The sequence below is a fragment of the Panthera pardus genome, unplaced genomic scaffold (genome assembly GCF_024362965.1).
Source record: "Panthera pardus isolate Hobbes unplaced genomic scaffold, ASM2436296v1 HiC_scaffold_17, whole genome shotgun sequence".
Lineage (NCBI taxonomy): Eukaryota > Metazoa > Chordata > Mammalia > Carnivora > Felidae > Panthera > Panthera pardus.
This window is the reverse complement of record NW_026526732.1, coordinates 96410977-96423037: the sequence shown is the minus strand read 5'-3', so window position 1 is coordinate 96423037 and position 12061 is coordinate 96410977. Positions and strand designations below refer to the sequence as shown.

At 33.7% G+C, this 12061-nt stretch overlaps 1 protein-coding gene across 1 annotated transcript in view; it reads left to right on the top strand.

Annotated features, from left to right (window-relative positions):
- Positions 1-12061, top strand: part of PRIM2 (DNA primase subunit 2) — a 353134-nt gene that overhangs the window by 209599 nt on the left and 131474 nt on the right. The window contains exon 10 of the mRNA XM_019457515.2: positions 349-534. Coding sequence (XP_019313060.1) covers positions 349-534 — 186 coding nt within the window. The remainder of the gene's footprint in view (positions 1-348; positions 535-12061) is intronic.

The window sequence follows — 12061 nt, the reverse complement described above, 5'->3', positions numbered from 1 at the left end:
TACCCAGGTGCCTCCGTATTATTTTCTTGCAACTGCATGTGAATCTATAATTACCTCAAAAGAAAAATTTAATTAAAAATGAAAAATAAATAAGTGAAATAAATTTTAATAATATATTTTATTCAATCCAGTATATCCAAAATTTTATCATCTCAACATGTAATCAATCAGTATAAAAATGTTAAGAAAACAGTTCATCTGTAATTGCATTAAAAATGCTTTCTTATAGTTTTTGTTTTTATTCTAATTAGACTAAATTTACAGTTTGCAAATTAGATTGAGTTTGCAACAGCTATTGTGAGGAACCTGGTAAACCTTCCACATAACAAAAAACTCTTTTTCTCGTAGCTTTCTACCAAATCCTTCCCACCTTGCATGCGACAGTTACATAAAGCTTTGCGGGAAAATCACCATCTTCGTCATGGGGGCCGAATGCAGTATGGCCTCTTCCTGAAGGGCATTGGTTTAACACTGGAACAGGCATTGCAATTCTGGAAGCAGGAATTTATCAGAGGAAAGATGGATCCAGACAAGGTAATTTTGAAAACTCACAACAGTAGCTGAAATTTTAATTTGGTTTGAAAACTTAAGGTCTGTTGGTCTATTTTTTAAATATACCTCTGAAATATAGTTGAACATTCTAAAAGATAAATGTGTCTACAATTTCATTTTGGTAAAAAACTCCCATATTAATCTAATAGATTCTAAACAAAAGATTGGGAAAGTTTAATTCAAAGGATGAGATTGAAACAGCATTGTAAGTGGTAAAGTCATGCTTAAGAGTCATTGTCTCTGAAGGTATACTGCCAATAGCCATTATAAGACTGAACTAGGAGATACTGAGAACAAAAACAATTTTAGATGTTTTTAAATTTTTTTCTGCAGAATCTTTCATTGAGCATTTTTAGTTAGACATTAATCACTAGAAACCCGAGAACTGCTTTTCAATCTATTCATAGTACTCAGATCCCCACTCCTATTCCTTATTTCTCTTCAGTAGTACTAGCTAATAACATTTTATTTTGGAAATAGAGTTTTTTGTCCCTTGTGTGCCATGAATTAAGTTCTTTAATGCTTATTTGTTGGTTTGCTTTTTCTTAGAAAAGATAAATTATATAGAACAAAGAATATTTACCAAGTAAATTTCATAATGACACTTTATTAAGTCTTCTGTTAGTTGGCTAGAGCTGCCATAATAAAATCCCACAGCCTGGGTTCCTTAAACAACAAAAAATTATTTTTTCACAGTTCTGGAAGCTGGAAGTCTAAGATCAAGGTGTTGGCAGATTTGGTTTCTCCTGAAGCCTCTTTCCTTGGCTTCCAGATAGCTCCCTTATTGCTCTGTCCTCACGTGACCCTTTCTCTCTCTCTGTTCACTTCTCTGATGTTTATTCCTCCTCTTATAAGGACATCAATCATATTGGGGTAGAGTCCCACCATTATGACCTTATTTAACTTTAATTAACTTCTTATTTTTATTTTTTAAGTTTTTATTTAAATTCCAGCTAACATACAGTGTGATATTAATTTCAGATACGCAATATAGTGATTCAGCACTTCCATACAGTACCTGGTGCTCATCACAACAAGTGCACTCCTTAGTCCCCATCGCCTGTTTAACCCATTCCCCCACCCACCTCCCCTATGGTAACCATCAGTTTGTTCTACACAGTTAAGAGTCTGCTTTTTTAGTTTGCCTGTGTCTCATAATTATCTTTTTAAATGCCATATCTCCAAATATAGTCACATTGGGAGTTAAGACTTCGACACATGAATCTTAGGAAGATACACCTCAGCTTATAACACATCTCTAGCTTTATCTTTTTTAAAAAGTTCAGATCATTTTATAATATTACAGATTTGTTTTTAAAACTGGCTTTATTGTAAATTTTTCAAAGAATCTTAAACTTATCATTTAATAGTTTTCTTTAAACACAGTTTTGGATAATGTTTCTTAGACCTTTATTATATATTTTTTTATTTTAAAGGTAACATGTTTTGATTATAGGAAATGTGAAAAATACAGAAAAATTTACCTGCCGTTTCTCCATTCAGAAATAACTATTATCACCTTTAGCCTTTCTCTCCAGGGTGTAGATAACTAGCTAGAATATTGTGTTTTAAAAGTTGACATTTTTTTAACGTTAATTACCACAGGTTGTTGAATGATTTTTGAAAATATCATTTGGATGAGTTGCATGACAGTTCATCCTTTGAACGTGTTAGAATTTGTTTAATCATTCCCCTATTACTGGGCATTTCGTTGTGTCTTTTTGACTCTGTCATAAATGTTATTGCAACCAATATCCTCAGCACATAAATCTTTGATTATAGCTCTGATTATGTCCTCTGTATATATTCACCAGGGAATAAATTTACCTGGTAAAAAAACTATACACAGCTTTAAAGTTTTGATGCATGTTACACAAAATGACTATTTAAAAGGTTTTAAATTAGACTCTTATCAAGCTTTATGAGAATCTTGCTCTGTCACTGGCATCATTATATATTATTACTTTAAAATATTTTTTGATCTTTTTATTAGGAATTTGATGTATTAAGTGGGCAAGGGTATTCGGGTTCTCCAGAGAAACAGAATCAAAAGAGAAACAGAGGGAGGGAGGGAAGGAGAAAAGATACTTACTATATTGAATGGCTTAGGTGATTTTGGATCCTGACAAGTCCCAAGATCTGCAGTTGGCATCCTGGAGACCCAGGAGAGGTGATAGTATAGTTCCAGTTGGAAGACTGGCAGGTTTGAGACCCAGGCAGAGCCAGTGTTTTAGTTTGAGTCTGAAGGCAGTAAAAACCCATGTCCTAGCTCAAAGCAGTCAGGCAGGAGGAAATTCTGTCTTACTCACTGGAGGGTCGGTCAGCTTTTTTGTTTTATTCAGGACTTCAGAGGATTGGAGGAGACCCACTGACACTGGGGAGGGCAGTCTGCTTTACTCAGTGTACCAGTTCAAAGGTTAATCTAATCCAGAAACACCCTCACAGACACATCCAGGATAATGTTTGACCAAATGTCTGGGCACCCTGTGACCCAGTTAAATTGATACATAAAATTAACTGTCATAGTAGATAAGTGCTTATGAGCCTTGATTTTGAAAAGAGAGAGAAGTTGAGCTAGCATTTTAGCTTGGTTTGTGCTGTAAACTGAGAGGGGAAAGAAGAAAGGGAGAGAAAGGGAAACTTGCTGCAAGTGCTAGGCCTTTGTCTTGTGCACCTGTTCACTGACCACCTTCTTTCATGTGTGTCTGGGATGGTCTATATATCCATGTCGTCAGTATTTAATTATTTTAAATCAGTGTTTTTGAAAAACGATTTTAAATGTGACTTTTATTTTGCAGTGTAAAAGTAGTTTCCTCAAAAATTATTGTAAAAGAAAATCAAATAATTTTTACCTTTCTAGATAATATATTGCAGTCTGTATTTTCATTTGCTTATTATTGATTACAGAAAATAAATTATTTTGACTGAAGATTTTAAGTTACACTTATAATTTACTGTGTCTGTCTAGTGTTGTTAGTCTGTACTTGTAAATAAATGTTCATGCTTTTCTCAATTATATCTTCTCACATATTTTTGCAACGGAATGTCATTTAGTATCCCTGAGTTTATTAAAATATTCTCTTCAGTTTGATTACCTATTTATTGTCACATAAAATTAAAAATATTCCTTTTAAGAAGTATAGAAAATTGATGGCTTAAAATACTGTTTACAGAGAGTGATTTTGAATGAAGTATATTAGGCTTTTTTTTTTTTTTTTTTTTTTTTTTTTGTAGTGCTCCAATTAAAGGACCTTGGTGTTAAAGCTAGGAATGATTTGGAACATTCAGTCACTTCTGTTGTATGTTGTGGTGATAGAGTCAGTTTCAACTGAAATTCTTCTATACTATTGCTTCCCAAAATACCACATATCTGATTTCTTTCTCTTTATGCATATGTCCTCATTGTACATTATTTGAGATACATTGCTTTGGACATCTGAGCAAAAATTATGGGGACTTAGCCATTGCTTCTGAGGCAACAGAGAAGTCATTCGTACCTCCAGCACTTTTGAGCCACAGTATTCAAATACTTTTCAATCTAAAGTTATAGTTCATGTTGGAGGGGAATTTGCTGACTGTAAAATAACCTAAAGCTGCATGTATTAGTTTTTGTAACTGTCATCTAGAGTATAAATATTAAAGTAGCAAATCCCGAGATATCTTTTACTAAGGTTTAGCAGTTTTTGTATTACAGTCTACAGTTTCTTGTTTTATCTTATAAACATTTTTAAATAGTACTAATGCAGTTGTGGAAGCAAGTTAAGGTTCTGATGCTCACTGTTATTTTTTATTGGGAATTCAGTGTATTAAGTCAGTGCTTCTATGTATGCAAAACGTAGCCATCTGTTTATCCAGAGTTGTTAGTTTGGATTGGTTATTTCCTGTTTCTTTAAATTTTTTTCAGACTAGCATACAGTCTCCAGCAGATGGTGTTAGTAATGTAGAGGTACCACCTTATATAGCTACCAGTTACTTGCTACCAGATTATACTCTTTAGTTTTGGGCACTTATCACTACTTTATATTTATTGTTTCTTAATTTATTATCTATATCCTACAGTTAGAAGAAAAACTATATAAAAGCAGGTATCTTGTCAGTCTTGTTCACTGTTGCATGTCCAAGCACCTAGAACAGTGCCTGACTTATAATAGGCACTCAATAAATGTTTATTGAATGAACTGAAGAATAAGTCTCCATACAAATAAATCCGTGGAAAACTAGAAAATTGCATGTTTTCCCCAAATTCCTTCATATAACTCAGAACACAGTACTTACACAATTGTTTGTTAATGTGCTTTTATTCCATTTATAGTGAACTTGAAGCTGAATTAAACCAAGAATTTTAATAGAACCTGAAATTTGCTATATAAGCTATTTATTTTATAAACTAGAAGAGATTTCTCATCATGGGCTTGCCAAAAGTGGTCCGTGGTATAAAAAAGGTTAAGAACTTTTAAAGGTTATCATAGCAGAGGACAGGGCTTTTAGTTTAATGTCCTGTACTTATTTATTTAGTAATTGCAGTTTTCATTTTTCTCCTGCTATATAGAATATCAGTATTGATAGTGTACTTTCACTTAGTGTACTTGCACTTTGCACATACCATCTTTAGAACTGTTAACAAATTGTAATATCTTTGTTTGCATGTATGTCTTATGACTAGGTTTTGAGCTACTTGAATAGAGGGACTATGACGTTTCCACTTTTGGTCTCAAGGGCTTAGCACAGGACCTGGAAGCTGTTAGATGTTAGATGTTAGCTGTTGAGCCACAGTGCTGTTATCGCTGCACTGTGAATACATGGTAGATTCTGCCTAAGCTTTAGAAAGTGGCTTTGTGTATGAGAAAATACTTGTTTTGTTTCTTTTTTAGGTAGCGGTATATTTCTAACAAGTTATGAAATATTAACAGTTATTTTAGTAGCTAACCAAATTTGTTGTCTTACATGTATCTTTCTAAATCAAAATTATAGGTTGGAAGAATATATAACTACAAAGGAAGTGGTAGCCAGTTATCATCACTATTATTTAATGTCCAGAAATATAGTTTCAGTTACAGTTATATACAAAGTATAGTAGTCAAATTCTGATTCTCATTAAAAGTACAAAGAAATATGCATGTGTGTGTGTGTATACACATACATACTTAATCCATTTACTTTGCATTGATTACTCAACAGATTTTATTTCATCATGGGTAAGTGTTCTGGAGCTACTGCAAAAAAAGACATAGCCCTTGTTTTATGAGGACTTTATAGCCTCCTGGAAAAAACATAAGTGCAAATATACAAATTCAGTATGATAATTGCCATGGTTGAGATGGTCATAGGATTCTGTAGTAAAACATAGGAAGGGGCTGACAGGAAGGAGAATAGTAACTGAATGTGTTATGCAGTGGAGATGTCATATTTGCCAGGTCAAGTTGCAAGGGAATTCCATGTTGAGTGGATTGTGTTTCAAGAGAAATGTTAGGTAAGAGAGTGTAGCCTCTGCTCTAGGTGGTAGAAATCTGAACTGTAAAAGTAGAATTGTGGCTAGAGATGAAGTCTGTAGATACAGGCTTTTATTTTAACATAATTACTAAAGATGGATGGATTAGTAGGCCAGTAAGAGGTGGTATTGCTAGATAGGTAATTTCTGACTGGGGTTAGGTCATCTTTGTATAGTCAGTTGATAACTGTAGTTTAGTTAGATATACATAATTTCATAAGCTTGAATATTTACTAAAATTGCATAATGAATCTGGGATGTTATGAAGGTTTACTGACAAAGAGAAATAGTTTGAACAAAATTTCCACCTGCATTTCCACTTGGTTCAAATGAATTTGGCTTCTTTAAATAAGGATTTCTGATTATGGGCCAACATTAATTTTTTAAAAATGTTTTTGCTTTAGGATTTCCATTTGCTTGGTAATAAGGTGAGTTGAAAGATAGAAGTAACAAGAAAGCAATTACAAAACATGATTGGTGAGAGGAAAGTATTGCTAGAGGAAGTTATTAAAGTGGATCGTGTTAGTGTTTCTTGGACATCAGTCTTGAATTAGGATTTGAAAGAAGTGAATGACATGGATGAATACAGAGGTAGGGAAGGAAAATAATGTACACTGAACAGGAAATGAGGGAAAGGTAGTCAAAGCATTGTTCATGCTTCTATTATTTGTTTTTATTATTTGATAATTATTTCATTATTTACTATTTATTCACTGAGGGCTTTTTTCTCTGGCCAGCTAATTTGGGAATTGCTGAGATTTGGGGATGTTGTCATTTTTAAATTGCTTTTTTCAGGCTTCTTTTTGGATTTTACCTTGTCAGTATATTTGAACACCATTTTTATTTGGGTGCATATTGTACTACAGGATAAGGGATTTTTGTATTAAAATATCAACCATTTCCAAGAGGAATATTCTGTTGTTATGAATGATCTTGCAGAGTAATTATTTTAGGGCATACCTGACTCCCAAAATATTAGTTTCATAAGGTAGGGTTTTTATTCTTGGACTTAATTGTATTGAGTATGAATATTTATGATATATTAAAAATTTAAAAATAAAGCCTTTTTTTGAGTATAGTTGACACGTGATGTTACCTTAATTTCATGTATACAACATAGCAATTCAGCAAACTTAAGCTTATGCCATGCTCACCACAAGTATACTTATAATCTATTATGATATTACTGGCTATATTCCTTGTGCTCTACCTTTTGTTCCCATGATGTATTTCTTCCATAACTGGAAACCTGTATCTCCCACTCCCATTCACTCATTTTGCTCATTCCAACTCCCCTCTCTTCTGGCAAGCAGCAAATTGTTTTCTCTGTCTATAGGTCTGAGTCTGCTTTTCATTTGTTTGTTTATTTGTTTTGATTTTAAATTACACACATAAGTTAAATCATGTGGTATTTGTCTCTGTTTTATTTCACTTAGCATAGTAACCTCTAGGTCCATCCATGCTGTCACAAATGGCAGGATCTCATCCTTTATTATGGCTGAGTAATTTTCTATAATGCGCGCGCGCGCACACACACACACACACACACACACACACACACACACCACTTTATCTGTTCATCTATTGATGGACACTTGGGCTGCTTCCGTATCTTGGCTATTGTAAATAATATTGCAATAAACATAGGGATATATACATTTAAAAAAATTATTGTTGGCATTTCTTTGGATAAACACCCAGAAGTGAAGTAACTGGGTCATAGGGTAATTCTGTTTTTGATTTTTTTAGGAAACTCCATACTCTTTACCACACTGGCTGTACCAGTTTACATTTCCACCAGCAGTGCATGAGGGATTATTTTTCTTCACATTTTTGTTAACATTTGTTATTTCTCATCATTTTGATACTAGCCATTCTTACAGGTGTGAGGTGATATCTCATTGTTTTTGATTTGTATCTTTCTGATGATTAGTGATGTTGAACATCTTTCCATGTGTCTGTTGGCCATCAGTATGTCATCTTTGGAAAAATGTTGATAAGGTTCTCTGCCCTATTTTTAATCGAATTACTTGTTTTGGGGGATGTGGGGTTGTAGAAGTTCTTTCTATATTTTGGATATTAACCCCTTGTTGGATACATCATTTGCAATAGGTTCAATGGGTTGACTTTTTGTTTTGTTGATGGTTTCCTTTGCTGTGCAAAGCTTTTTATTTTAATGTAGTCCCAGTAGTTTATTTTTGCTTTTGTTCCCTTGCCTTAGGAGATCTTCTAGAAAAATGTTGCCAAGGCCAATGTCAAATTCCTGCTTGTGTTCTCTTCTAGGATTTTTATGGTTTCAAGTTTCACATTTAAGATCTTTACTCCTTTATGAATTTATTTTTGTGCATGGTGTAAGAAAGTGATCCAGTTTCATTCTTTTGCACATAGATCTCCAATTTTCCCCACACCATTTATTGCAGAGACTATCTTTTCCCCATTGTATATTCTTGCCTCCTTTGTTATAGATTAATTGATCATATAAGTGTGGGTGTATTTCTGGGCTCTATTCTGTTCCACTCATCTATGTATCTGTTTTTGTGCCAGAGCCATATTGTTTTGATTACTACAGCTTTGTAGTATATCTTAAAATCTGGGATTGTGATACCTCTAGCTTTGTTGTTTTTCTAAAGATTATTTTGGTGGTGCAGGGTCTTTTGTGGTTCCATACAAATATTAGGAAAATTTGTTCCACTTCTGTGAAAAATGTTATTGGTATTTTGATAGGGATTTCACTGAATCTGTAGATTGCTTTGGGTAGAATGGGTATTTTAACAATATTAATTCTTCCAGTCCATGAGCATGAAATATCTTTCCATTTGTTGTGTTGGTTTTCATTTCTTTCATCAGTGTTTTACAATTTTCAGAGTATAAGTCTTTCACCTTGTTGGCTATATTTATTCATAGGTATTTTATTCTGTTTGGTGCATTTGTAAATGCAATTGTTTTCTTAATTTCTCTTTTTGCCACTTGGCTGTTAGTGAATAGAAATGCAACTGGTTTCTGTGTATTAATTTTGTGTCTTGCAATTTTACTGAATTCATTTATTTTTTAAAAATTTTACTTATTTTTGAGAGAGAGGAAGACAAGAGAATCCCAAGCAGCTCTAAACCATCAACAGGGAGCCCGATGCAGGGCTCGAACTCATGAACTCTGAGATCATGACCTGAGCTGAAACCGAGAGTTAGACACTCAACCGACTGGACCACACAGGTGCACCTACTGAATTCATATATTACCTCCAGTGGTTCTTTGGTGGTGTGTTTAGGGTTTTCTATGTCTAGTATCATGTCATCTGCCAATAGTGATAGTTTAATTTCTTCCTTACATATATGGATGCCTTTTATTTCTTTTTTCTTGTCTGTTTTCTGTGGGTACAACTTCCAGTACTTTGCTGAATAAGAGTGATGAGGGTAGACATCCTTGTCTTGTTTCTGATCCTAGAGGAAAAGCTTTTTTCACCGTTGAGTATGATGTTAGCTGTGGGTTTTTCACATATAGCCTTTATTATGTTGCGGTAGCCCCTCCAAACTTACTTTGTTCAGAAAGTTTTTATCATGATTGGATATTGAATTTAGTCAAATGCATTTTCTGCATTTACTGAGTTGGTCATAGCATTTTTATTCTTCATTAATAAGATGTATCACATTGATGTGTAAATGTTGAGACATTTTTGCATCACTGCAATAAATCCCACTTGATCATGGTGAATTATTGCTCTAATGTATTGTTAAGTGCAGCTTGGTAATATTTTGAGGATATTTGCATCTGTGTTTGTCAGAGATATTAGCCTGTAGGTTTATTTTTTTCTAATGGTGTGTTTGGTTTTGGTATCAGGGTGATCCTGGCCTCCTAGACTGCATTTGAAAGCTTTCCTTCCTCTTCTATTTTTTTGGATTAGTTTGAGACTAGGTATTAACTCTAATTTAAATGCTTGATAGAATTCATCTGTGAATCCATCTAGTCCTGGACTTTTATTTATTTTTTTTGTAGTGTTTTGAATATTGATTAAGTTTCATTACTAGTAATTTGTTCATATTTTTTATTTCCTCCGGATTCATTTTTGGAAGAATGTATGATTGTAGGAATTTTTCTACTTCTTCTAGGTTGTCCAATTTCTTGGCATATAATTTTTTATAGTAGTCTCTTATAATCCTTTGTATTTCTGTGCTGTTGGTTAGTTATTATTTCTCCTCTTTTGTTTCTGATTATTGGGGTCCTTTCTCTCTCTCTCTCTTTCCCTTTTTTGGTAAGACTAGGTCAAGGTTTATTAATTTTGTATTTCTTTTCAAAGAATCAGTTCTTGGTTTCATTGATCTTTTGTATGTTTTTTTTCCTTTTTTTAAGTCTCTGTGTCTTTTATTTGTGCTCATATCTTTATGATTTTCTTCTTTCTACCTTAGACTTTGTTCTTTTTTTAGATCCTTTAGGTGTAAGTTTAGATTGTTTGAGCTTTTTCTTATTTCTTGAGGTAGGCTTGTATAGTTATATATTTTCCTCTTAGAACTGCTTTAGCTGCATCCCAAAGATTTTGGACCATTGTGATTTTACGTTCATCTGTCACCATGTATTTTATTATTTCTACTTTCATTTCTTTGTTAACCCATTGGTTATTTAGTGTCATGTTTAGTTCCATGTATTTGTGTTTCTTCCAGTTTTTTTCTTGTGATTTCCATTGTCATGTTGTGGTTGTGGTTGGAAAAGATGCATGTTATGCTTTCAGTCTTCTTAGATTTATTGAGATTTGTTATGTGGCCTAACATATCCTGGAGAATGTTCCATGTGCCCTTGAAAAGAATGCGTATTCTGTTGTTTTTGGATCTGTTTATGTTATATCCATCTGGTTTAATATGTCATTCAAAGACACTATTTCCGTATTGATTTTCTGCCTGAAAGATTTACACTGTGACATAAATGAGGTTTTAAAGTTCCTTACTATTATTGCATTACTGTCAATTACTCCCTTTATTTCTGTCAATATTTGTTTTGTATATTTAGGTGCCTAATGTTGAGTGCATAGATATGTACAATTGTTATGTCCTCTTGTTGGATTGATCCCTTTATCATTATGTAATGCCCCTGCTTATATCCTGTTACAGTCTTTGTTTTAATACCTATTTTGTCTGATGTAAGTAATGATACCCTGGTTTTATTTTCTCTTTCATTTTCATGAACTGTCTCTTTCAATCCCATCACTTTGAGTGTGTATGTGTCTTTAGCTCTGAAGTGAATCTCTTGTAGGTACATTATAGATGGGTCTTGTGGGGTTTTTTTGTTTTGTTTTGTTTTTTAATCCCTCCACCTGTATCTTTTGATTGGAGTGTTCAGTCCATTTACATTTAAAGAAATTATTGATAGGTATGTATTTATAGTCATTTTGTTCATTGTTTTCTAGTTGTTTCTGTAGTTCTTCTCTTTCCTTTTTTCTTCTCTTGTTCCCTTTCATTGTGGTTGCTGAGCACAATCTACATTTGGCTTTCTCTTTATTTATTAATGTTTATTTGTTATTGTGAGAGGGAGGAAGCACACAAGTGGGGGAGGGACAGAGAGCTGGAGATGGAGCATCTTATGCAGACTCTACGCTGACAGCAGAGATCCCAGTGCTGGACTCAGTCTCATGAACCATGAGATCATGACCAGAGCCGAAGTCAGATGCTTACCTGACTGAGCCACCCGGACGCCCCATGGCTTTCTCTTTATTTTTTGTGTATTTATTGCAGGTTTTGGTTTTGTGGTTACCATGAAGTTCTGTATAACATCCTAAGTATATAGCAGTCTATATTAAGTTGATGGTCACTTAAGTTTGAACACATTCAAAAAAATTTTTTTTAACTCCCTTTTCTTTTTTTTTTTTTTTTTAATGAAGTTTATTGTCAAATTGGTTTTCATACAACACCCAGTGCTCATCCCAAAAGGAGGGTATTGCCCTCCTCAATACCCATCACTCACCCTCCCCTCCCTCCCACCTCCCATCAACCCTCAGTTTGTTCTGTTTTTAAGAGTCTCTTATGCTTTGGCTCTCTT